This window comes from Pristis pectinata, chromosome 5 (assembly GCF_009764475.1).
Source record: "Pristis pectinata isolate sPriPec2 chromosome 5, sPriPec2.1.pri, whole genome shotgun sequence".
NCBI lineage: Eukaryota > Metazoa > Chordata > Chondrichthyes > Rhinopristiformes > Pristidae > Pristis > Pristis pectinata.
The window spans coordinates 101,287,854-101,315,762 of NC_067409.1; the positions used below are offsets into that span (position 1 = coordinate 101,287,854).

Below are 27,909 nucleotides of genomic sequence, written 5' to 3' on the forward strand. Positions count from 1 at the left end.
TTAACGTAATGGTTGAAAAGAAAAAAAAAACTGCAGATGTTAGAAACCCAAATAAAAATAGAAAATGCTGCAAATACTCAGCAGGTCAGGTAGTATTTGTACAGAGAAAAAAAGTATTAACATTTTGGATTAATGACCTTTCATTAGATCTGGGAAAAGTTAGAAGCACGGAGGGAGGGGTGGAGAGAACAAATGGAAAGTCTGTGATACAGTGGATACCAAGTAAGAGTGTAATGTAAATAGTAGTGGTGCTGGCAGCTTGTTAACTGCTGATAATTTGTTAGAAGGATATTTAAATAGAAGATGAATGAAGACAAAGGAGAGAGAAAAGGTATCATTGCTGAAACTGCAAGATATAGAATATGGCGCTTGCTGGAAATCTTAAATAAATAATAATGGTGGAAATACCCAGTTAATTGAACAGTATCTGTGGAGAGTAACAAAACTGAGTTAACATTATAGGTTACCTAGACCATCACAAGCACCTAGACAACAGCAATACATGGTATTTATGGATTACAGCTGTTGGCTGCTGTTTATGGATTACAACTCAGCGTTCAACACCATTATCCCCTCAGAACTAATCAACAAGCTTCAAAACCTTGACCTCTGTACCTCGCTCTGCAACTGGATCCTCGACTTCCTTATCAGGAGACCACAGTCAGTGTGGATCAGTAATAACATCTCCTCCTCACTGACTATCAACACAGATGCACCTCAAGGATGCGTGCTTAGCCTACTGCTCTACTCTTTCTACACTCATCACTGTGTGGCTCGGCACAGCTCAAACGCCATCTATAAATTCGCTAATCACATCACTGTTGTTGGCAGAATCTCAGGTGGCAACATGGAAGCATACAGGAGTGAGATAGATCGGCTGGTTGAGTGGTGTCGCAACAACGCACTGAACATCAGCAAGACCAAGGAACTGATTGTGGACTTCAAGAAGGGGAAGTCGGGAGAACACACACCAGTCTTCATTGAGGGGTCAGCGGTGGAAAGGGTGAGCAGCTTCAAAGTTCCTGGGCATCAATATCTCAGAGGATCTATCTTGGGCCCAACACATTGATGCAATCATGAAGAAGGCATGCCAGCAGCTCCACTTCATTAGGTGTTTGAGGAGATTTGGTATGTCACCAAAGACTCTTGCAAATTTCTACAGATGTACAGTGGAGAGCATTCTGACTGGTTACATCACCACCCGGTATGGAGGCTCCAATGTGCAGGAACAAAAGAGGCTGCAGAGGGTTGTAGACTCAGCCAGCTCCATCACAGGCACAACCCTCCCCACCATCGAGGACATCTTCAAGAGGTAGTGCCTCAAGAAGGCAGCATCCATTATTAAGGACCCTCACCATCCGAGACATGCCCTCTTATCGATACTACCATCGTGGAGGAGGTACAAGAGCCTGAAGCCACAATCAACATTTTAGGAACAGCTTCTTCTCCTCTGCCATCAGATTTCTGGATGGTCCATGAACACCCTCTCGTTATTCCTCTTTTGTGGTATATATTTATTTTCTGTAATTTTTATGTCTTGCACTGTACTGCTGCCGCAAAACAACAAATTTCACAACATACAAGTCAGTGACTTCATCAGAATTCGTCTGCTTTGATGCAAACTAGAAAGTTTGTTTATCTGCAATTACTGAATTCATTGTTGAGACCCAAGGGCTGTAATGAGCCTGGTCATAACATGAGATGCAGTTTCTTAAGCTTAGCTTGGGCTTCATTAGAACACTAAGAAGCCAGAGACAAAGGTCAGAATGGGAGTGAGGTGAAGAATTAAACTGACATGGAACTGGAAACTCAGGATCATCCTTGCAAACAGGATCCTAATAAACATACAGATATTATACATCTCCATAAAAAAAATCTAATTTACCTCTCTTCACCTCTCATCCTGCATGAGCTTAACTCACCTGTGCAACTTCTTCAAAATCTTCATGCCGTTTTTGCAAAGCCCTGGCTCTATGTAGTGACTTTCCCACTCCAGTGTGCTTGCTGAGAAAAGCTTCTCCATGATTTTCAATCCAGTCCAACACCTGAAACATTTAGTAAATGTACTCTAAGGAATGCACTTCCAGATATTCTGACCAAACCCACGGTCACAATATGAATTTCAGTCATGATCAATATATTCCCAATTTTTCTAATGCATGCAACAGTTGACCAAGACAAAGAATATTATTAGTTAGCTGTATCTCCTTTTACAACAGTCAACATTCTTTGAACTACCAGATGACAGTGTGAAAATAACGACAAGGAAAGAACAACTTACATGAATACATTGCCCTTAACATTGGAAAAAGCCCCAAATTAGTTTAGACTTTACTTGTTTGTGATCAGATTTTTAACTTCATTACTTCCAGTAAAAAAACCAAAGCAATATGCTTTTAATAATTAGAACAGTTGGCAATCATTTATCTTGATTCCTAGAAGATTGTGGGGTTAAGGTACTCCCACAGTGATGTTGAATAAGGAGTTCTGGAGTTTAGACCAAGTGATGTTGAAAAAAAGAGCAGTACATTTTATATTAGACTTGGAGGGAAATCCACAGATGTTGATGTTTATTTGCATGTCATCAAAAGTCTTTGGTGGTGAGGTTTCAGGTTTGGGAGGTCCTATTAGAAATTACGAGGTGAGTAACTCGAGTGCATTCCATATATGGTGCACATTGCAGCCACTGTGCACCAGTGGTAAAATAAGTGAATGTCTAAGACAGTGGGTGGACTCCAAATTAAGCACCTTGCTTGGTCCTGCATGGTGTCAAGCTTCTTAAGTTCCAGTCGAGCTGCAATCACATGGGAGAGGGAAAAGTACTTTCTTACACTTCTAACTTCTATCTTGCAGATCATGGAAACATTTTGTGGTGTCAGAAGGTGGGTCATTCACTTCAGGATAGACCCGCTAATGTTGCCAATTCTTAATTCCTGGATGTACGTCAATTTTGGTGTTTAATATTAGAGAACACTTCAGTGTTAATGTCAGCTGTTGCTGTGTTAAATCTTAAGATATATAGAATTAGCTAATCTCAATTGCATGTGGATTGGAGCACTTCTTCAGCAATATTAGATTTGAATTTGCCTCACATGCAGTGTGTTTGATCTGCAACAACTGACAGAAATGGCATTCAATCTGTTCCTCAATTTTTAGTTTACTTCAAAATGGGATGTGTGCTCTCAAGGACAATCCAAGAAGATGGATGTGAGCTGCCACTTTAAATAATTGGTTCTGGTTTTCATAAAGAGGAAAGAAACAATCAATCCCTGTAAAGATTCAAGTACACATCAGTACTTCAACCAGTCCTAAATGTACACATTTCTTCTTATTAACTGTCTGAAGTACTGGCGTCTTATTTGTTAAGATGAAAAATGTAATGCAAGAACAAAAATACACTGGAGCTGAAAATAACATTCAGTTCTTTAACTAAGAATATAAGCACCCTATTCCATTAGTTTTATATCAACGTACTAATAAAATGTTGGCATTCACCTGATGTACATCTTGTTGAAATACACAAAGCTGGAGACGTTGGTGAAGTCGAACCTTTCGATGCTGCCAAATATTTTCCAGCTGTCGCTGATGGTGGAGGACCTCATGAATAATATCCAACACATGATGCACAGCCTTTGAATAGTTGGCTGTTGCCATTAATGAATCAGCACTCCCTGGGGTCAGGGGGCGCTGGAGTTTATCCAGCAGAACTTTTCCATCTTGACTCACCTGCACAAGTTAAGACATTTTGAATATAAACCAAAATTAAAATTGTAAATGTAAACTCACCTTAAGTTAAAAGGAACTAAATTATGTCACTGAAAATTCAAGCCTCCTTCATGATTTTCAATTATTTCTTTGCCCTTTATACTTAGGCTTTAAAGGGACACCATTTCCCCTTCCTCTTCTAAAGACCTTGCTTATAAGCACACTTTCAACCAACTCAACACCAAAAAGGATGCCAAGCTAAAGGAGAGTTTAGGTGGGAGTGCTCAAACTTGCAAACAGAATTGGGTTTTTGAAAGGATCTTAAAGCAGCAGAGGCATTGAGGAAAAAAATTTCAGAGCACCAACTAGCTGGCTAATGCATGATTACTAATGGTGGGGCACAAATACGGTGGTGTATAACAGGTCAGAATGAAAGGAATAAAGTGAACTGTTCTGAAGCAAAGAAGCACAAAACATAAGATGTTAAATACAAAACATAGAGGGCAGGGGGAAATGAACCCACAACCAGAATGGGTTAGTGAGGACATGGACAAAGATTTGTACAGGATGCAATATGGGATAAAAATTTTCTTGAATTGAGGTGGGCATCAGATGAAAGCTGGTCAAGAGAGCATTAGTGGAGCAATACTGGAGGCCTATGTAAAGGCTTCATTAGCAGATGAACTAAGGTACAGGATGTGAAAAGGAAGTTAAAAAAAGGATGAGGAGGATAAGGGTTTGAAAGTTAAGTTTCAGTCAAAGAAGACAACACAGCTGCAAAAGTTTGATTCAGCTTAAAATTGTGGAATGAGTAGTGAGCTTGTGAGAGCTGAAGTTGATGGTTTTGAGGAAATCTTGGTTTAACCCAATTTGGATGTTGACCAACTATTTAAGCGAAGTTAAAGGTATAACATAAAGCAGGAATTTGTGCAATAAAAACAGAAAATTATGGGAGTATGCACAACTGAGGCAGAATCTGTGAAGGGAAAAATAAAGTAATTTACTCCCTGTAAGGGCGGTGGAAACAAAATTGATCAGTGCTTTGGAATGGAAACTGGATAGGCACTTGAAAGAAATAATTTGAAGGGCTTTGGGGAAAGGGCGGGGAACTGGGATTAATAGGATTGCTCTGTTGGAAAAAGCAAAGACTTGGCAGCCCAATGACCTCCTGCTGTGCCAGAAAAAAAAAATCTATGAATTTTAAGTTTCTTCCAAGAGTCAGAGATCCTAGATTTTAACCCTGTTCCTCTCTTTATAGATACTGCCTGACCTGCTAAGTATTTCCAAGATTTCTAATCTTATTTCAGATTTCTAGCAACAGAATATTTTTCTAATATTTAAAACTCTGATTCATAAAGAAAGCAACTTTTTAATTTGGATGCAAGTGATTTAGCTCACTTGCAACCAGATTAAAAAGTTGGGAAAGAAATTTCAGCCAAAGTTTATGCTGTGACTGCTTGCTGTTGAACAAGTGCAAGATCCAGGTTAGCTACAATACCCTCACGACTGAATCAACTAATAGCTTCTAATGATATTTCTTCATTAGAAACAGGTACTAGGGTCTGAGCAATCCCATGAAATGGGAATATCATAAAGTAATAGAAAAGGAAGAAAATATTATAAGCCATCCTGAGTTATTATTAGTTACAGTGGCATGAAAAAGTTTGGGCGCCCTTGGTTACTGTGAATAGCTAAGCAAGTAAAAGATGACCTAATTTCCAAAAGGCATAAAGTTAAAGATGACACATCTCTTTAATATTTTAAGCAAGATTACTTTTTTATTTCCATCTTTTACAGTTTCAAAATAACAAAAAGGAAAAGGGCCCGAAGCAAAAGTTTGGGCACCCTGCACAGTCAGTACTTAGTAACACCCCCTTTGGTAAGTATCACAGCTTGTAAATGCTTCTGTAGCCAGTTAAGAGTCTTTCAATTCTTGTTTGGGGGATTTCCGCCCATTCTTCCCTGCAAAAGGCTTCTAGTTCAGTGAGATTCTGGGGCCATCTTGTACGCACTGCTCTTTTGAGGTCTATCCACAGATTTTCGATGATGTTTAGGTCGGGGGACCTTCAGCTTGTGCCTCTTGAGGTAGTCCATTGTGGATTTTGAGGTGTGTTTAGGATCGTTATCCTGTTGTAGAAGCCATCCTGTTTTCATCTTCAGCTTTTTTACAGACGGTGTGATGTTTGCTTCCAGAATTTGCTGCTTTTAATTGAATTCATTCTTCCCTCTACCAGTGAAATGTTCCTCGTGCCACTGGCTGCAACACAAGCCCAAACCATGATCGATCCACCCCCGTGCTTCAGAGTTGGAGAGGTGTTCTTTTCGTGAAATTCTGCACCCTTTTTCTCCAAACATACTTTTGCTTATTGTGGCCAAAAAGTTCTACTTTAACTTCACCAGTCCACAGGACTTGTTTCCAAAATGCATCAGGCTTGTTTACATGTTCCTTTGCAAACTTCTGATGCTGAATGTTGTGGTGAGGACGCAGGAAAGGTTTTCTTCTGATGACTCTTCCATGAAGGTCATATTTGTGCAGGTGTTGCTGCACAGTAGAACAGTGCACCACCACTCCAGAGTCTGCTAAATCTTCCTGGAGGTCTTTTGCAGTCAAACGGGGGTTTTGATTTGCCTTTCTAGCAATCCTACAAGCAGTTCTCTTGGAAAGTTTTCTTGGTCTTCCAGACCTCAACTTGACCTCCACCGTTCCTGTTAACTGCCATTTCTTAATTACATTACGAACTGAGGAAACGGCTATCTGAAAACGCTTTGCTATCTTCTTATAGCCTTCCCCTGCTTTGTGGGCATCATTTATTTTAATTTTCAGAGTGCTAGGCAGCTGCTTAGAGGAGCCCATGGCTGCTGATTGTTGGGACAAGGTTTGAGGAGTCAGGGTATTTATAAAGCTTTGAAATTTTCATCACCTGGCCTTTCCTAACGATGACTGTGAACAAGCCATAGCCCTAACAAACTAATGAAGGTCTGAGACCTTGGTAAAAGTTACCTGAGAGCTCAAATCTCTTGGGGTGTCCAAACTATTGCATGGTGCTCCTTTCCTTTTTTCACTCTAAAATTGTACAAAACAAAAATAATACACTAACCTTGCTTAAAATGTTGAAAACAATGTTTCATCTTTAACTTTATGACTTTTAGAGATCAGTTCATCTTCTACTCACTTAACTATTCACAGTAACAGAGATTTTGACCGGGGTGCCCAAACTTTTGCACGCCACTGTATTTTGATTCATTTTCTGATCACTTCAAAAATGGTATAAATCCATTCCCAACTTGTATTTGTTTTCCACAAGTTGAGCATGCAAAAGATTGGTCAAGATTCACCTTCAAGTAATAAATGTTTATTTTTCCCCATTATGAAAATGATACACAGTATGAATTGACAAACATAAAATTCAAAAAAAGCAATGAGCTCCAGGAAAGTAGAGACTCGGACATTTCAGAAAGAAGTCTCAAAAGCCACTGGGTTTTACCCAGAGTTCCCTTTTGTGCCGATAGAAGGAAACCTCCATCAAAATGCTTGTGCCATGGAAAAGACCAGGTGAATGCTAATCCTGAATGGGCTGTACAAAACATCCAGAAATTTGGATATAGGTAGACCCAAATTCATACTGTTGATTTTATGGTAATGTTGTAATTTCTTCTAGAACTTTGGCGATATTTTCTTCATCTTTGAATGTATAGTAATAGCATCAAAACAATTTACATTTGGAATTAAAAAGCTTCCACAAATGTACTTTTTTAACATTTTGTGCCCCTTCTGCATAAATGATGATCCTTTAATCATTAAGGTTTCCACGTATTAAAAAAAGCACAAAAAAATCATGCTTTCCTGGTTCCTGTTTGTTTATGCTGATTTTCTTTGCTTCCTTTTACATTCTAGTACTAATGATATATTCTCTTGTTAATAAATTGTTTCAGAAATCTTCTTGTGTGCTGTATGTCAAGATGGTCAAATAAACCTACTTTGAAGGTGGTCTAAATTGATTCCTATATCCTGTCATTCGCTCTGCATTAGTTCACTTACCTCAGAATATGCCAATGTTATTTGTTCATATAAACCTTGGTGGTGATGAATGGAGTCTTCCAGATCCTGCAGCTCTGAGGGAAGATCCACTTCTCCACAGGCCTTACACCAAGAATCCACGTTACTCATGTACTGGGAAGAAAAATCCATAGTCAGTGATTAGATACTTCAGTTTACAGGACCTTGGTCTGAAAACTTTTTGGTTTTGTTTTTTTTAATATTTTAAATTTTATTTTAGTGGTGCAGAAGTAAACACCATAACAACTATTTTTATAATAGTATTTGTAAATCTCTCATGGCATTACTTGCATAATATTAGGCTTTATATGGACTTATGTTAGGAACAACACATTAGATGTAGTATAGATACAAAAAACTCTGAAATATTGGAACAATAATATAACACAGAATTTATATTGTTTATATATAATTTCAGAATATCTTCTGCTGGATATAACAGGTTATAATGAACTCTCACCAGAATAAATTCAGAACAACACTCCATTGTGTAGGATGTAGTCCATGACTATGGCACCAACAAAAAGTGATAAGGAATTTCATAGAATAACTATTTTGTGATTACATAGGATATACGGAACAAAAACAGTCCAGTTCGTGCAACCAATTTATGCTGGCTCAACCCTTGTTCTTCCTCATCTAATTCTATTAGTGGAGCCCACTATTCCCTTGTATGCTTGCCCAGCCTCTCCTCAAATGCACTAAACTATCTGTTTCAACCGTTCCTTATGGTAGCAATTTCACATCCTCACCACTATTCAGTCATTGCTTCTGAATTCCCAATTAGATTCCTCAGTGACCACCTTATACTGATGGCCTCCAGTTAAGCTCTTCGCACATGGAAATACATCAACCTGTTTAGTTCATACCACCTCTATGTAAGAGCAATCCAGCTAGACTCACTTTCTCCCATACCTCTCAAAGTTCACTCCTTCCAAATATTTACCTGCTTTTTTGAATGTTACAGTTGAAACTGTCTCCACTGCTGCCAATGGCCGTGCATTCCAGACCTTAACATTGTTGCTCATGTCACATTTGGTTCTTTTGCTAATGACCTTCATTTTATTTCCCCTAATTCTTGACACCTCCACTCACTTATAGAACAGTAAACAGCATATCTCCCTCTCCACCTTTGTCTATTTCCTTCAGGATTTTAAATACCTCCATCAGATCCCCTCACAGCCCCCTTTGTTCCAAAGAAAACAAATGCAGCTTCTCCAATTTACACATTTCTAAAGTCCCACATCATCAGCATCATTTAGGTACAACGCTTCTACACCCTCACTAAAGCTTTCATCTATCTTTAAGTGCGGTGGCCAAACCTGGACACAATACTCCAGTTGTGGCTGAACTAGTGTTTTATAAAGGTTCATCATGACTTCCTTGCCCTTGTACTCTGTTTATAAATCCCAGGATCTCACATGTTTATTTAACCACCATCTCAACCCGCCCTGTCTGTGTCAAAACTCCCCAGTCCATCTGTGATATTAGGTCAGTTTTTCCCCTGACCACATCCTTTGGCTCTGGTTCTCACCTGCTAACTGTTCTTGTTTTATAGTTTACATTGAGGTACTGCAAATCTATCCCAACTTTCATATGCTTAGTATGGTCCTTTTGAAATACTTTCTAGTTTTCACTCCAAATGCTTTTTTTGCACCTTATTTTCTCCTTTTCAATGTTACCTCCTGTTCCTAAACTCCTGCCAATGTAGTTAAAACAGCCCCACAGAACAAACCTTCGCATGAGAACACAGGTCCCACCTCTGCAAAGAAGCAATCTATCCAGTCTGTACTAGTTCCACCTTCTCCAGAATTGGTCCCACCTTCCTGCAGTATCTCTCCAGTTATGTATTTATCTGTTCTATCCTCCTATTTCTAAACTCGGATTGGAGATTACAATCTTTGAGGTCTTTTCTTAACTCCTTAAAAACTGCCCACAGGACATCATCCATTTTTCTACCAATATCATTGGTACTGAAATTGGTACCAGGACGTCCACTTGATAATCTTCATCCTCCAGAATTTTGTGCAGCCATCTTAATCCGGGCAACATTCCATCCTGGAATCACTTCTGCATCATCAAAAATGCCCATCTGCTTTCCTAATGATGGAATCCCAATGACTACTGCTCTTTTGACATTTCTTCTCCTTCGACGTACAGTTGAGTCATGCATGGGCCAAGGTCTTGGCTCTCACTTCAGTCCCCAGGATCCTTCTTCTGACTAACCCAATGACCCAATTTAGTATCATATGCAAATTTAGAAATTATCTCTTTAATTCCAAAGTCTAAAGTGTTAATGTCAATTGCAAACAGCAGTGATCTTCAAGGAACACAATTTCCCCAACTTCTTCCATTGCAAAGGGCTGCCCTTACTCTTAATTTCTGCTGTCTGCCTGAAGTAAACCAAGAGCTGAATTTCAATGTGCACTATGGCAACAGCAGAACAAAAACACTTTCAAACTGATAAAGGGCAAACTTAAGTCTGATTATAGAAAGTCATTTTTATATCAAGAAGTGAGAGAAATATTTCAAAAACAAGATAAGTTCAACCAAACAGCATCCCCTCCACCATACGATCAGGCCAAACTTGCAATGTTTAATGCCATTTGCTGCATTCGTACAGTGTCAATGTAACCTTTGCAGCAGCTGCCAAATTAAGCTCACCGAGATGATTGCGTTTAATTTAGTTGTTAGCTCATCGTGATTCACTTAATTATTAATGCAAGTAGCATGGATTTTAGCAATTGTAACAAATCAGCAAACTGGACTATCAAGTCAAATAAAGTAAATCCTAATAATTAGTAGCAGCAACAATGATGGGGTACTAATGTAAAATTCTTTTATAGCAGAATAAAACACCAGAGGAAGAGGGCTGTTTCTTTACCAATATCATGACATTAATTTACAGATCCCCATGGTGCTGCTCACAATATGTCGAGTCACTCACTTTTTCAAAAGATAGAAAAACAATGTATTGTTATATTTAGCAATACTAAGCTCACAAAGTAGGTCACAGAATATATTACTGCAAACAGGTCAATTCTGCTAACAATTAACAGCTAATTATTTCTGATATCTAAATCAATATGTAGATATTCTAAAAAGAGGAGGGGCCGTACTGGACCTGGTGTTGGGTAATGAGCTTGACCAGGTGACTGACCTTTCAATGGGAGAACAGTTAGGGAACAGTGACCACAACTCCTTTAGATTTAAGATAGCTGCAGATAAGGATAAGTATGGACCTTGCGGGAGAGTACCAAATTGCAGCAGGGCAAATTACGAGAGCATTAGGCAGGAACTAGGGAGAGTTATTTCTGGGCAAGTTCACATCTGACATGTGGAGGGTGTTCAAAAACCAACCGCACAGAGTACAGGACAGCTATGTTCTAGTAAGGAGAACAGGGATGGCAAGATAAAGGGATCTTGGATGACGAGGAAGGTAGTGAATTTAGTCAAGATGAAAAAGGAAGCGTATGCAAGGTTTAGGAAGCTAAAATCAAACAGAGCCGTTGAGGATTATAAAGAAGCCAGAAAAGAACTCAAAAATGGAATTAGGAGAACCAGGAAGGGCCACGAAAAGTCCTTCGCAGGTTGGATTAGAGAGAATCCCAAGGCATTCTATGTATATATCAAGAGCAAGAGGATACCTAGGGAGCGGGTAGGACCACTTAAGGATGAAGGAGGGAACACGTGCTTGGAGGTGGAAGATGTGGGAGGGGTCCTAAATGAGTACTTTGCATCAGTATTTCCCAATGAGAAGGATATGGAGGATAGGGAGATCAATGGGAGCACGCTAATATGCTAGGGTATTTTGAGATAAAGAAGGAGGTAGTGTTGGGTCTCTTAAAGAATATTAAGGTGGATAAGTCCCCAGGACTTGATGGGGTATACCCCAGGTTATTGAGACAGGCAAGAGATGAGATCACTGGGGCCTTGACCAATATCCTTGTGTCCTCTCTAGCCACAGGCGAGGTCCTGGAGGACTGGCGAGTAGCTAATGCTGTTCCATTATTCAAGAAGGGAAATACGGATAATCCTGGAAACCATAGACCGGTGAGTCTCACATCAATGGTAGGGAAGTTACTGGAGAGGATTCTTAGGGATAGGATTTATGAGCATTTGGAAAACCATGGCCTAACTAGGGTCAGTCAGTATGGCTTCGTGAGGGGCAAGTCGCATCTTACTAACTTGATTGACTTTTTCGAGGTGACGATGGAGGTGATTGATGAAGGTCGAGCTGTGGATGTTGTCTACATGGATTTTAGTAAGGTGTTTGGCAAGGTCTCTCATGGGAGGCTCATCCAGAAGATTAAGATGCATGGGATCCACGGTGAATTGGCCGTTTGGATTCAGAATTGGATTGCCCATAGAAGACTGAGGGTAGTAGTAGCAAGGATCCGTACTGGGACCTCTGCTGTTTGTGATATATATAAATGACCTGGATGAAAACGTAGATGGGTGGATTACTAAGTTTGAAGACGACACAAAAATTGGTGGTGTTGTGGATAGCGTAGAAGACTGGCAAAGGATACAGTGGGATATAGATCAGTTGCAGATATGGGCGGGGAAATAGCAGATGGAATTTAACCCGGCTAAATGTGAAGTGTTGCACTTTGGGAGATCAAATATAAAGGAACAGTACACTGTTAATGGCAAGACCCCTAACACTGTTGATGTGCAGAGGGATCTTGGGGTCCAAGTCCATAGCTCCCTGAAAGTGGCTATACAGGTTGATAGGGTGGTAAAGAAGACATAGGGCATGCTTGGCTTTATTAGTCGAGGAATTGAGTTCAAGAACCTGGAAGTTATGTTGCAGCTTTATAAAACTCTATCAGGAGGTTTACCAGGATGCTGCCTGGATTAGAGGGCATGTGCTATAAGGAGAGGTTGGACAAACTTGGGTTGTTTTCTCTGGAGCGGTGGAAGCTGAGGGGAGATCTGATAGAGGTTTATAAGATTATGAGAAGCATAGATAGACAGCCAGTATCTTTCTCCCAGGGTTGAAATGTCTAATACCAGAGGGCATGCATTTAAGGTTGGGTGGGTGGGGGGGGCGGTGGTAAGTTCAAAGGAGATAAGTGAGGCAATTTTTTTTTAAACATAGAGGGTGGTGGGTGCCTGGAATGCGTTGCCAGGAGTGGTGGTGGAGGTAAATACAAAAAGGCGTTCAAAAGGCTCTTAGATAGGCACGTGAATGTGCAGAGAATGGAGGGATATGAACATTGTGTAGGCAGAAGGGATTAGTTCAGCTGGGCATTTGATTACTAATTTAATTAGTATGGCACAACATCGTGGGCCAAAGGGCCTGTTCCTGCACCATACTGTTCTCTATTCTATGATACTCCTGGAGAGTCCTGAGTGACTACTGTACTGTTAGTGGCACTGCCTTTCAAATGAGACACTAAGTCAAAGATTTATTTGGCCTTCAAAAGATCCCAAGATCCCATTTCACAGAAAAGTAGAGGAGTTATTATCTCTAGCATCCTGGCCTATATTTATTTCTCAAACAGTATCACTAAAAAAAAGAAACAAAATCTTCTCAAGGTCAAAAAGAAAACAGCAGCAAACAACTAAAAATACAAACAAGTTTTTTTTATGGTTCATTTATAAATCCTCTATGTCATGTTTCAAATGTACTTAGGCATTTTTTGAACAATATACAAACAGTCTGCAGATGATACTACCGTTGTAGGCCATATCTCAAACAGTGATGAATTGGAGTACGGGAAGGAGATAGAGAGCTTAGTGGAATGGTGTCATGACAACAACCTTTCCCTCAATGTCAACAAAACTAAAGAGCTGGTCATTGACTTCAGGAAAGGGGGCGGTGTACATACGCCTGTCTACATCAATGGTGCTGAGGTCAAGAGGGTTGACAGCTTCAAGTTCCTGGGAATGAACATCACCAACAACCTGTCCTGGACAAACCACGTGGATGCCATGGCCAAGAAAGCTCACCAGCGCCTCTACTTCCTCAGGAGGCTAAAGAAATTTGGTTTGTCCCCTTTGACTCTCACCAACTTTTACCAATGCACCATAGAAAGCATCCTATCAGGATGTATCACGGCTTGGTATGGCAACTGCTCTGTCCAAGACCGCAAGAAGCTGCAGAGAGTTGTGGACACAGCCCAGCGCATCACGGACACCAGTCTCCCCTCCTTGGACTCTGTCTTTACCTCTCGTTGTCTTGGTGAAGCAGCTAGCATAATCAAAGACCCCACCCACCCAGGACATTCTCTCTTCTCTCCTCTTCCATTGGGTAGAAGATACAGGTGCCTGAGGGCACGTACCACCAGACTCAAGGACAGCTTCTACCCCACTGTGATAAGACTATTGAACAGTTCCCTTATACAATGAGATGGACTATGACCTATGACCTCATGACCTCACGATCTACCTTGTTGTGACCTTGCACCTTATTGCACTGCACTTTCTCTGTAGCTGTGACACTTTACTCTGTACTGTTACTGTTTTTACCTGTACTACATCAATGCACTCTGTACTAACTTGATGTAACTGCACTGTGTAATGAATTGACCTGTAAGATCGGTTTGTAAGACAAGTTTTTCACTGTACCTCGGTACAAGTGACAATAATAAACCAATACCAATACAAAGTACTGCCAGAATTTTATTAGGAGTGAATCCTACAGTATTATTTCCAAAGAAGAATGTTTTTGACATTTATTGGTTAAACCAGGTGAGATCCTTTGGATGGAAGTCATTCGCTATTATAGCCAATGAAGTGGATTGCAGGAGTCTGGAAATTATTTCAGGCAGCTTTAAGAACTGAACCAGCTGCAAGGAGTCATATTGACCTGATGTCCATCAAGTACAGAAATAGATCAAGACAAGCCCAATGTGTTAGTTGTAGTAAAGATGCTACAAAGAAAATATTCATAGAAAAAAAGTATAAAAATGAAATATCTGAATTACTGGTGACTGATTTTCCATATCAACAGCAATCACATAGACAATGACCATTTATTGAAAATCAAAAAAGCTACAGATTCTGGAAATTTAAAACAAAAACAGAAATTGCTGTAAATACTCAGCAAGTCAGGAAGAAAAACAGTCAACATTTCAGGTTCAGAAGGGTCTCCACCCTGAAATGTTAACTCTGTTTCACATCCCACATATGCAGCCTGACCTGCCGAGTAATGAACATTTACTGACCTGTTCAGCTTTCTGATGGAAAACAGCAGACATGTCAAGCAAGGTACTCCGCTCATCTAGTGCTGCTGCAAATGCCTTCCACTCCAGATCCAGCTGACTGGCAATCTGCTTGATTTGCTGAGATGCATAATGGTTAGATTCCAATAAACGATTGGCCACTGACATGATGCGGTTGATATTTACATATACATTCTGTGGAAAAGCAAACAGAACAAACAACTGTTGGTCTTGTCAAACAGCACACTGGTTTTCTCAGCATCTGCCACCAGCCCAATCTGGCTACTATGGCCTTCATGACTCAGCCAGCTTCATTGGTAAAAATTTACAAAGCCACTTTTGACGATGAACACTCTGTGCCCTTGTTTCCCTCATGTTATCCATCTCGCCCCCACCTTCTCTGCTACTGAAAACCAACTTGTTTTCCTCTCTTTCCAAGTTCTGAACCTGAAATGTTAACTGTTTCTCTTTCTACAGATGCTGCCCAACTTGCTGAGTGTTTGCAGCATCTTCTATTTTTACTGAGTCATGGGTTTGAGAGATGCAGTCAAAGAAGTCTGGGTGACTCAGCAAAATGCATTTTGAACAGAGTACACACTGGGCCAATGTATGACAGATGGAGTCAGTGAATATTTAGCCACTAACTGGCTACTTTATCTTGAATGGTGTTGAGCATCTTACTTCAACCTAGTGAAAAGTATTCCATCTTACCCCTGACCTCTGCCTTGTAGATGACAAAAGGATTTTGGGCAGTAAAGAAGTGAGCAATTTGCCACAGAATATCTATCCTCTTGCTTGCTTTTGCAGCCACAGCATCTGTGAGGCAGCTCCAGTTAATATTCTAGTTAATGAAGACCCCTAGATGTTGATGGTGGCATGTTCTGTAGCTCTCAGTCCTAGCGTTGTGCTTTTCTCTCTCCTCTGTTTTTCCTCTATATTCCCTACTTTTGGGCAGCATCTCTCTGTCTCTACCATGTCTCTACTACAATACCACTAAGTAACTAAGTGCCGTGACTTCTTTTGGAATGGTCTTTGCCTGTCTTGTGTGTAGCACAATTGTGATTTACCATAATTCTCATGACTGAATCTGGTCTGTGCTATGCTGACTGTATGCATGGACTGCTCATAGGAGTTGCAAATGGAATTGAACCAAAAATCCTCACTTTCAACCTTACCATGGAGAGAAAACCATTGATGAAACAGCTAAAGATTGACAACCAGTAATACCCAGGGGCTGAGATGATGATCTCCAATAACCATAACGATTTTCCTTTGTGCTAGGTATAACTCCAGACAGTGAAGACTTTTCCCCTTGATTTCCATAAATTTCAATTTCATCAAGGCAGTTTGATGGCATACTTGATTAAATGTTGCACTGAAGTTAAGAGTAGTCACTCTCAGCTTGCCTCCAGAAACTAAGCTCTTTTGTCCATGTTTGGACAAAACTTGCATCCAAGTCGTGGTAATAAGGAGCAGAATGGTCCTGGCAAAACTCAGAACTGGGAATCAGTGAAGCAAGCACATGCCAGTTGATTTAACAATGTCAATGACACCTTCCATCACTTTGCTGATTTTTGATAGTATGCTTATCTGGTGCTAATCAGCTTGATCAAATTTGTCCATCATTTTTAAAATTTTTTTAATAGGATATACTTGGGCAAATTTCCCCATTGTCCAGTAGATGCCACTATTGCATCTACGCTAGAACTACTTGGTGAGATACACAGCTAGATCTGGAGCACAAGTTTTCAATACTATACAAAAAAAAAAGAAAATTCAGGTATAGACTCAGCAGGTCAAGCAGCATATGTGAAGAGAGAAACAGAGTTGCATTTCTGGTCAATAATCTTTCAACAGAACTAAAGAAAGTTAGAAAATTGGCAAGTTTTAGAAAATTGCTGCATAGAAGGGGGAGGGGGAGACTATAGAGAACAAAGAGAACGCCTGTGATATGGTAGAGACAGAGATATACTGTCCACTGATAAGGAGGTGAAGATGTGTTAATCTGTCCAAAAGTAGGGAATATAGAGGAAAAAGAGGAGAGATAGGAAAAACACAACGCTAGGACTGAGCTATAGAACATGGCACTTGCTGACAACTTGAAATAAAAGTGAATGCTGGAACACACCAGCAGGTAAAGCAGCACTTGTGGTGAAAGAAAAATAGAGTTAACTTTACAGGTTGATGACTTTTCATTAGTTTCACCCAAAACATAGAAGCTGGTTGAATTGTTGAATTCAGTGTTGAGTTCAGAGGGCTGTAGAATAACTAGACAGAAGTTGAGATGTTATTCCTCCAGCTTACACTGTGTTTTGTTACAACAGTCTAAGAGGTCAAAGACAGAGGGGTCAGAATGGCAGTGGAATGGAAGGGTAAAGTGACAGGCAAGTGGTAGGTTAGGGTCACCAGTGCAGACTGAATGGAGGTATTCTGTTCAGCAGTTACCCAATCTGCATTTGGTTTCTCCAGTGTTAAGGAGACGACAATGTAAACACTAAGTACAATACATTAAGTTGGAAGAAGTGCATGTGAATTGTTGCTTCACCTGGAAGTGCTGTTTGGAACCCTGGATGGTAGGAGGGAAGGAGAGATTAAACAGGAGAGATCTCCTGTGGTTGAATGGGAAAGTGTAGAAGGGGAATGATGGAAGAGTGCGCCAGAGAGTCACAAAAGGAATGGTCCCTTCAGAATGCTGAAAGGGACAAGGAGTGGAATACGTACCTCATGGTGGAAGCTAGTTAAATGTGGCAGAACTTATGAGGACAATCCATTAGATGTAGAAACCAGTGGAAGGACAAGTGGAACCCTATTCCTGCTCTGGCTGGGTGAGAGCAGAAATGCGGGAAATAGAGGAGGTTCAGGTGAGAGTGCAGTCAGCTACGGTAGACGGAAGGTGACAGTTAAAGAAAAGGAAAGACATCTAGAAGTGTTGGTGTGGACAGTCTCACCATCAAAACAGATACAATGATGCTAGAGAAACTGGGAGAAATGGAATGGAGCGCTGACTGTGAATGTGGGAGTCTGTGAGCTTGAAGTGGATAACTGTTCAAAAACTTCTCTCTTGAGTTAGAGATGGAATCATTAAGAAAGAAAAGGGAAGGGTCAGGTATGGGTTATGTGACAGTAGGAGCAAGGTGGAAACTAACAGCTAAGGTAATGATATTTTCAAGTTCTGAACGGGTGCGGGAAGCAGCTCCAATACAGCTATCAAGGTAATGGGGAAAAAAAAAGAGGACAGGGAGTGGACATGAAGCAAAGACTACTCCACGTAACCCACTAAAAACGACCACAATCATTCTCTCGTTTCCAATAGCTTTTTCTCTTTGGAGAAAAATGAGTTGAGTAAGATAAGTTGTTGAACAGACAAACAAATGGTTGACTAGGAAAGGCATGCCTGTGAACATTCAGGAGAAGAAAGAAAGGAATTCAAGAACTATGAGGCTGGAGTGGTGAAGGGAAGATCTCCTGATGAGGTCAGTGGCTGTTTGGAAGACGATATCCTGATGTTCAGTGGTGAGGTCATGGCCCATGGTATGCTATATTAGAGCTATCTTTGAGTTATTCAAGTTGAGGTCAGTTCACTAAACAGCAACAGTACAACCCTCGTCAGCAGGTTTGATAACAATGCTGGGGTTGGAAAGGAGTGCTAGAAGTTCAGAGAGTAATAAGTCAGATTAATAGGTGGTTGAAAAATTAAGATGGTCAATGTTGTATCAGCACTGATAAAGTTGTGTGCCTTCCCTAACCTGCATAAGGTATCAGTTTAGTGAACTCATACTCAATATTGCTTTACTTAATTCAGCAAATAAATTTTAATCTTTCTTCACCTTAGTTCTGTACCTTGAACTGTACTTAACTTTTTAATTAAATTTTAGTCATAACAAATCCAAGTTCATTATTTCTGAAATTTATTTAAACACGATGTAAATAAGATTACTCATGCAAACACCTTTCAACTCATACATTCAACTTTCCTGAAACAACATTAAAAAGTCCATGTTGATGGTACTGATTTTCTGTAAGTATTAATATGTGCAAACACAATGTTACTTTTGCTGGTCCTCAAAAGTAACACTTTTCATGCATAATAGAAATTGAACTCTTCTGTTTTATAGAGCATGGGAGATGTTCAGAAAATACCTGCAGAAAGATTCTTCTTCTAAGCATAAGAACACCAAATATTGGACAGCACTGACAGATTTATGCCTTACACCCAATGAATAAATCTATGGGTGTAGCTCCAATTAGGTTGGGATCATAGGTGTTTACTCACTTCAGCCCTCAAAACTGCAAAATCTAATAAAAGTTTAAAGTAAGTTAGTTCTCAAGAATGTCAATTTCAATAAAATGCTATGGAACTCAGTGAATAGTTGAACTAAACTATGTTTACCTGTAACAGTCCTGAAATGCTTTACAAAAACCCTTGATTTTGCTTTATTGACAATTTTTGACACAAAACACCCAATCCTATTTACTATCAAGAATTTAAAGAATTACAGTTCTCAGCATCACAATACTCATTACCCAGTTCTAGTTTTGTCCTCCCAAAAGACTTTTATCTTCTCCAGAGTTAATAAATGAGCACATCAATCTAAAAATGAGAACATTTTTTAATGATGATACAAAAAAATGGTGCCATAATGCAATCAGTGCGACTGGGGACCTGAGAGAATTCCACGAACTTCGCTGTTAGACACTGCTCACAGACAAAAATATGATAATAAAAGGACTTAAAGTTATATAGCAGCTTCTATGTCCTCTTCATTTCCAACACCATTGAAGAGAAGCTCAGCTGGACCAACCACATCAAAACTGTGGCTACCAGAGCAGGTCAGAGGCTGGATATCCTGCAGAGAGTGACACACCCACCCCCAATGCCTTTCCACTTGTAGAATACTTTCCACTTGCCTGGATGTGCCACTCCAACTACTCTCAAGATGTTCAACACCATCCAGGACAAACCAATCCACTTGACTGGCACCTCATCAATCACCCTATACATTAATTCATTCCATCACCAGCACACAGTGTTTGCAGAGTGTACCATCTACAGAACAAACTGCAGCTACTTGCTCAGGCTACTCAGAGAACACTGAGACCCATTCCACGAAGGAAAACAGGGGCACCAGAAGCTGCAGGCTCCCCTTCATGCTGCACACCACCCTAACTTGGAATTGCATCACCATGATTTCATTAATGTCGGGACAAATCCAGGAACTCACTCCCCAAAGCCAAAGAGCTGTGGGAGTACCTTCACCAGAAGGACCGAGGACGTTCAAGAAGGCTGAACATCACCAGCTTCTCAAGGGCAATTAAAAGTGCAGTAATATATGCTGGCCTTGTCAGCAATGTCCAGAACCCAAACAATGAATAAATAAAAAATGTACCATTTCAAGGTACTTCACAAGAGCACATTTGTAAAAGCAGTTTTTTGGCAAGCTACGTAAGGCCCTTTTAGAACTTATGATCTCAAGCTTAACGGAAAAACAGAGCTTTCAGAAGGGATTTTTAAGGGCACAGAAACAAGGTAACTAAAAGCATGGTAATGGTGGAGCAATTAAAGCTGAAGGCATGAACAGGACCAGAAATGGAAGTGCAAACAAATCTTAAAGCCTAGTTGGGCTGGAAGAAGTTGCAAAAGTAGAGAGGGGTGCTGCCATGGAGGAATGTGAAACAAGAAAGTATAATTTTAAATCTGAGGCATTGTCAGACAGGGAGTTGGTTTAGGTCAGGAAAGTTGGAGATGATGGGTGAATATGAGTTGGAGAGAATTATGGAAGTTATGGAGTTCTGCAAGGCGGGAATCTGAGCTGGAGAGCAGTGGAAAAGTGAAGTCCAGAGGCAACAAAGGCAAACATGAAGATTTCTGTGGTAGAAGAGCTGAAAGGCGTCAGAATCAGAAGTAAGCTGCCTTAAAGAGTGGGTTGTGGTGAGAAGCTCTTATCTTGGGATCAAAAAGACCAAGATTGCAAATGGTCAGATTCAGCTTGAGACATCTGCCAGAGATGGAAACATTGGCAACTAGCTTTGGTTATTATACTCGCATTGACATATCAGAAACAGCTGACAGTTGCAGAGAGATGATGATGAGATAGAACTGAATGTTGTCAGTATACATGTGGAAACTCAAATGTTAATCTCCTGAAAACACACAAGGATAAATGTGCAAATGAGAAATGGTAGACCCAAGATAGATCCTTGTAGAACTACAAAGATAATGGTGCAGGAGTCAGGAGGAAGACAGTGTGATCACTTGTGAAGAAAGCTGCATTGTTGAGAAAGATGAGAAGTTGCAGCTTGCCATTACCACAATAAATACCAACATAACAACATTTTCAATGCTACTCTGAAGTTCGCCAGCCGACTCCCTAAAATTTTCTATCCTATTTGTAAGGAAGTGGCATGAGTAGCACCTGACACCACAACAATGACGTGCTTTTTTTCTTAAAACACAGAACTCTTATTGTCTAACATTTTATAAATCCAAGAGACAGTAGAACAGATAGTTAAAGCTTAACTAAAAATGTGGATTTTTTAGAAGGGTCACTGGAGGAGGAGAGTTGGAAAAGTTGTTCTGGTTGGGGTCAGGTAATCAGTTGAGCTTATGAACAGCTTGGTTCAGCCAAGGAAACTGGGTTAAGTAGAGGTCAGAATTAACAGCAATCTCCCAAAATGACTATAATCACAAACTAATGTGTTGTGGGACACATTCCTCTGAACCAGCACCTACTACCTGGCAATATATTCAGTTTCTCTTTCCTCGTATGCTGCCTGACCTGCTGAGTGCTTCCAGCAATTTTTGTTTTTACAGCAATATGTTATTCCCTCCCCCTGTCTTCCTCCCACACCACTTCCCTTTTCCTTTCATTCAAAAGGCAATGATTTCTGGTCTGTAGCTTCACATAGACCAAAAGCCCCGAGGCTCATGTGCTAACCTATTCCACTACTCTCAGATCTTCACTTCCATCAGCAAATGTTGGATAGCAATAGGTGACTTAAGTGCAAAACTCTTTGGAAGTTTCCATCTTCACAGCCCAGAATACATCAGGCATTAAATATATTCAATCACTGAGTCCTCCAATACAATGACCATAAGAACATAAGAAGCAGAAGCAGGAATAGGCCATTCAGCCCTTCAAATCTTCTAGTCCATGCAACAAGATCATGACTGATTTTTTATGCCACTTTCCTGCCCTGTCCCCATAGCCTTTTTCTTCTTTTAATATTCAGAAAGCTTTCAATCTCAGTTTTGAACACAATCAATCACCAAGTCACCACAATTCTCTGGGTTAAAAATTTTCAAAGAATCACCACCCACTGAGTGAAGACATTACTTCTCATTTCAGTCTTAAATCCAATTCCCTATTTTTAGATATAACCCCTATTACTAGACTCCTTAGCCAGAGGGGATGTCCTTCCCATTATTTACCTTGCTGAGGCATCGAAGAATTTTGTAGGTTTCAATGAGGTCATGTCTCATTTTTCTAAATTCCACGGAACAGAGGCCTAACCTGTTCAAAAGATAGATCCACTTTCACAAGAAGCATTTAGGCAAATTTTTATTGCATTTCCTCCACACCATGTATATTCCTTTTTCAGTAAAGAGAGCAAACTTGTACACAGAACTCCAGGTGTGATTTCACCAGGACTATATAATTGCAGGAAGACACCTTTACTACATACTCAAATTCTCTAGCAGTAAGGACCCACATTCCATTTGTTTCCACTTGTGTGTTAGCTGTCAGCAACTAGTACACAAGGACAGCAAGGTCTCCTCAAACATCAATACTTCTCCATCTTTCAGCACACTACATTTATCCACACTGTACTCCATCAACAATGCAGTTATCCAATTCACTTAGCTTGTTTATATATCCTTTAAACCTCCTTGCATCCTCATCATTCTTCACACTCTCTCTTAGTTTTATGTCATCTGCAAACTTGCAAATGTTACATTTCATTCCTTCAGCCAAATTGTTGATATAAAATGTAAATAGTTGAGTGAAAGAAAGATCCCTGCCATTAACCCACCACTAATAGCCTGCCAACCTGAGAAGGATCCATTTATTTTATCGTCAGCAACAATAAGGCAGCGTTAACAGATGATCTCGAGAAAAGTTGGTTCCAAAAATTTAATAGACTCTAGAATGCCTACCTCCACTATTCATAAATTCTGAACCTGGCCCAGTCTATTGAGGATCTTTAGTGTCCAGCAACAAGTAGACTAATTAGTCAATTAGTTTAAAAAGAATTATCACACACAGCAAAGTAGGAAGTAAAAAGCGCAGATTATAATTCAATTTTTTATTACTGGAACATATAAATGACAAAATATTATAAAGAAACACTTTCAGAAATAATTATACCCTTTCAAAATTATGGATATTTTAAGTTTCATCTTGATGACTGACTCCATAATTTTAAAATTGCATTTTGCAATGCTAGAGATTATGCACATCAAACAGAATAGCTTAGTACAACATTCAAGAGCCAAAACATTTCAGTTTCAACACTATTTATTGCAAGAATAGTGTGACAAAAATTGTGGTTCAAGTGAAATCATTAGTTGTACACAGAGAGCTTCAACAAAGACTGTAACCTTATACCCAGCGGAACAGCAGGGAACCACTGACAGCAACATCTATTTTGTATTTGTATTTAACGTGGGGATGGCATTAAGTGGTAACAGCTTTGCCATCATTACAATTGCAACTTCCAGGCCATTAATTAATCAATACATGTAGTTTGGGGAGCATAAAAGAAACTGAAGATCAAGGTCAAAAATGCTGCACATAATAGGCCCCCGTCAACAATACCCAAGGGGAATTAATTCATCAACAGGACAGCACTGCAAGCTGCAGCCAGTGTCTTGTGAAGTTTGCACAGCAAGTCTAAACACTGGTATATTTCTATTTTCAGAGTAAGAGATGACAATGAGGGGCTCAGGAATGGAAAGAAGAAAGAAAATCTGAAGAACAGTACAGAGGGAGTTTGAGAGAGTGGGTGCATGGGTGAAAAAAAACAACAAAAGACGGATAATGAAGAAAACATAAAGTGAAAAGACAGGACAACCGAGTCAGGAAGAGACTGGGAATTGGTGCTCAGTGAAAAAGGAAAAACTGGTGCCAGCAGAGGGCACAGAGATTAGCGAGGGGTGCTAGAAGCCAGATAGAGGCAAATGGGATCAAAAGGAGGAATGGGAGTCAGGAAGAGAGGATTGAGGTTTAAAGAAAAGGGGAAATCCCAAAGGGTTGTGGGTACTTAATCACAGAGTATATTAAAAATTGAAAATGTTAAGTGTTTGAGCATTACAGGAATCAAGGGATGTGTCAGCAAAATGCACCAGGAAGAAGATCAGCCATAATTTTATTTAATAGTGACACAGGGTCATTGGACTGTGTGGCTTGCACCTGTTTGTTAAGTTGTGAAATCACATTTTATTCAATAGTGAACCCATCAGTTTTTTGTTTATGAACAATTATCTTACTGCCCCATACCAGTGCACTTACCATGCAGTTCATTGCAAAGTGATTGTGTTGTGTCTGAAGTTCCACTGCATGTTGATGAGTAGCTCCAATTTCTGTGTAGCTATTCAAAAAGAGGCCTTTGTTGTGAGAGATCCAATCAAACATCTGCAATAAAAATTGATTTATTAAACACACTGAATCCCAATTAGCTTTATAAAACAATTCATTAAGATTGAATGTATTATTTAATTGTATTGCACACCAGTAATTTAAAATGAAAGAGGTGCAGTGTGCAAGACACAACAGTTGAACTTAACACAGACTACACCGTGTCAGCTTTATTTTGTCCTCTAAAAATAACTTGTTTGAATAGCAACATGCAATTCCATCCTGAACTTTGAGCACTTGTTATTAAATTGGTTGCCATACTTCATCTGCAAAGAACAGTAGAATCATTGGAAAATTTAAAGAGACACTACCATCTAGCAAACCGTTTTCCCAAAAGTGCATACCTGTTTATTAAATACAATAAAACAATCAGGGATACAATAATTTAATTAAATTGATGTCAGAAGTACATACACTAAATACCTGTGTAACATTAACTGTTTAAAACAGGTTACAAATAAGAAAATAACTACTGCAAATTCCTGTAAGAGCATGAGAATGTATTAATACTTAACTATTAGACAATCAATGTAATAATACATTATATAATAATATAATAATAATAATAATACAGCATAATGACAATCCTTTAGGAACATGTGATGATGTATTTTGGTTAATCAAAAAGGGGTACAGCATATACAGTAAGGGTTCTAAAGAATGTTGATGAACAGAGGGACCAAAGGATCCAAGTCCATAGTTCCCTGAAAGTGGCAACACAGATCGATAGAGTGGCAAAGGCGGCTTGCCTTCAAAGCTTGACGTATAGAACATAAGAGCTAGAATGTTATGTCACAACTTTACAAAACACTAATTAGGCCACACTTGGTGTATTGCGTGCATTTCTGGTTTCCATCCCATAGGGAGGGTGAGATTTCGCTGGAGAGAGTGCAAAGGAGATTCACTGGGATGTTGCCTGGATAGGAGGATTTTAGTTATGGGGAGAGACTGGATAGGCTCGCCTTGTTTACCCTGAGGTGAAGGAGGATGAGGGGTGACCAGATAACTATGTATAAAATTGCAAGAGACATAGGTAGGGTAGACAGTCCAATCTTTTTCCCATTGTCGAGTTATCAAAAACAAGAGGGCACGGGTTTAAGATAAATGGAAGAAGTTTTAAACAAGGTCTGAGGGGTCAGTTTTTTTTATATACACAGAGAATGGTTGACATCTTGAACGCACTGCCAGAGGAGGTGGTGGAATCAGAGAATTATAGGTTTATGAGCATTTAGCCAGACACTTAAATAGTCAAGGAATAGAAGGATATGGTCCTAATGCAAGCAAATGGGATTAGTGTAGATAGGCAAGAAAGGTTGGCAGGGACATGATGGGCCAAAGGGGATGTTTATATGCTGTAGGACTCTCATAGATTCATACAATGATACAGCATAGAAATGGGTCCTCTCGGCCCACATTGTCCATGCTAATCCCTTTTGGCTGCATTAGACTCAGATCCTGCTATGCCTTTCATATCCAAGTACCTATACAAAGTATGTGACTTTATGACGTGAAATTACATCAGCTTGGCTCAGATGTAGTACCCTTGTTTAAGAAGATTGTGGATTCCAGAATAGGAAAATTTGATGGTTTAATTTAGTGTTGAAGGAGAATTGCAATGCAAATTGTTACTTGATCAGGTGAATGCTAAAATGTTATTAACATTAGCAGTAAGCCCATGTTGCAATACTTATGATACCACAAAAATGCACATCAAGTGTTCAGATAATTTTACTGGATAGATTTTTTTCTTCATTCATCATTCTTTATAAACTACTGCTACACAAAGCAGTAATGAACAAGAGTCATTTCACTAATTATGACAACTCTGCAACTAAATTTAAATAATAATTGGAACTATATGAGAACTCTCCAAATAATAAGCTTGAATGTTTTATTAATAAGCTGATTGAGTAATGATCAGGAAGCAGACTATTATGACATTAGGTCAATTATTAGATTAAAGTAGAAGGCAGGCAAAAATTGGGGTTTTCCTGGAGATGCTTAAGAAAGACCTTGAGAAAAATTTCTTATAATTTCCTTAAGTGGTTGCCTCTCAGTTTGTTTTGGGGTTATTAAGGTTGGGGTTATAATGATGATGTGGGGTGGAAGAGAGAGAGTTGGGAAAAAAGGGTTAAAGTAATTGGGTTTGGGTCCAATAAGAAATGGGAGAGCATATATTGGGTTGATCCATCTTATCTCATCCCAAGTGAGATGAATTGGAATTGGTTTATTATTGTCACATGTACCGCAGTACAGTGAAAAGCTAGTCTTGCATACCATTCATACAGATCAATTCATTACACAGTGCATTGAGGTAGTACAAGGTAAAACAATAAAAGGATGCAGAATAAAGTGTAACAACTACAGAGAAAGTGCAGTGCAAGTAGACAATAAGGTGCAAGGTCATAATGAGGTAGATTGTGAGGTCAAAATTCCATCTTATCATAATAGGGAACCATTCAATAGTCTTATAACAGTAGGGTAGAAGCTGTCCTTGAGCCTGGTGGTACATGATTTCAGGCTTTTGTATCTTTTGCCCAATGGGAAAGGGAAAGTCCAGAGTGGGTGGGGTCTTTGAAATACATAGTTCGCACCGATTCTGATTTCATTGGCAGTTTATCCAAGTCAAATCAGTCCTGTGACAGCTTATTTGCATTAAGGACGGGGGCAGGGGGCAGTTTCACATTTATGTTCTCGAGTAGTATTAGTCTATAGAAGTTTGACATAGGGGATATCCTAATTCTATGGATGACCACTTTTACAAAAACAAAAATGGGTTATCCACCCCAAATTTGGCACCTAATACAAATTTAGGATCATCTCAAGATACATTCTTGGCTACAACTGATGATGATGTGGGAGCTGGTGGACCCCTTTGTGGTTCGTGGATGGAGTGGACATGGAGAGGACGTTTCCAGCAGTGGGAGAGTCTAGGACCAGAGGGCGCAGCCTCAAGAATAGAAGGATGTACCTTTAGAGATGAGGAAGAATTTCTTTAGCCAGAGTGTGGTGTATTTGTGGAATTCATTGCCACAGACGGCAGTGGTGGCCAAGTCAGTGGGTATGTTTAAAGCAGAGGTTGATAGGTTCTTGACTAGTAAGGGTATCAAAGGTTATGGGGAGAAAGTAGGAAAATAGGGTTGAGAGGGAAAAATAAATCAGCCATGATCGAATGGCAGAGCAGACGTGAAGGGCCGAATGGCCTAATTCTGCTCCTATGTCTTATGGTCTTAATTCAAGAGGTCTACTGTTATCAGTCAAGAGTGCTTGTTCCAAAATTTCTTAAGGGAGCATATTACCAATGTTTTTTGATGCCATTAATGTCTCCAAACCAAGAAAG

The 27,909-nt window shown here is 39.7% G+C and overlaps 1 protein-coding gene across 5 annotated transcripts in view; it reads right to left on the minus strand.

The window, feature by feature from the left end:
- trioa (trio Rho guanine nucleotide exchange factor a) overlaps window positions 1-27,909 on the minus strand; it is a 200,587-nt gene that overhangs the window by 156,393 nt on the left and 16,285 nt on the right. For 4 of the 5 annotated variants that reach the window (XR_007956336.1, XM_052015751.1, XM_052015753.1 and 1 more), the window contains exons 4-8: window positions 24,444-24,566; window positions 14,938-15,129; window positions 7,745-7,876; window positions 3,496-3,726; window positions 1,923-2,045 (exon numbers count right to left, since the gene is read on the minus strand). Coding sequence is in view for 4 of the 5 variants with exons in the window: in XM_052015751.1 (XP_051871711.1) it covers window positions 1,923-2,045; window positions 3,496-3,726; window positions 7,745-7,876; window positions 14,938-15,129; window positions 24,444-24,566 (801 nt within the window). In the remaining variant the exon portion in view is untranslated. The remainder of the gene's footprint in view (window positions 1-1,922; window positions 2,046-3,495; window positions 3,727-7,744; window positions 7,877-14,937; window positions 15,130-24,443; window positions 24,567-27,909) is intronic. The other variant, XM_052015752.1, reaches the window with a different exon arrangement.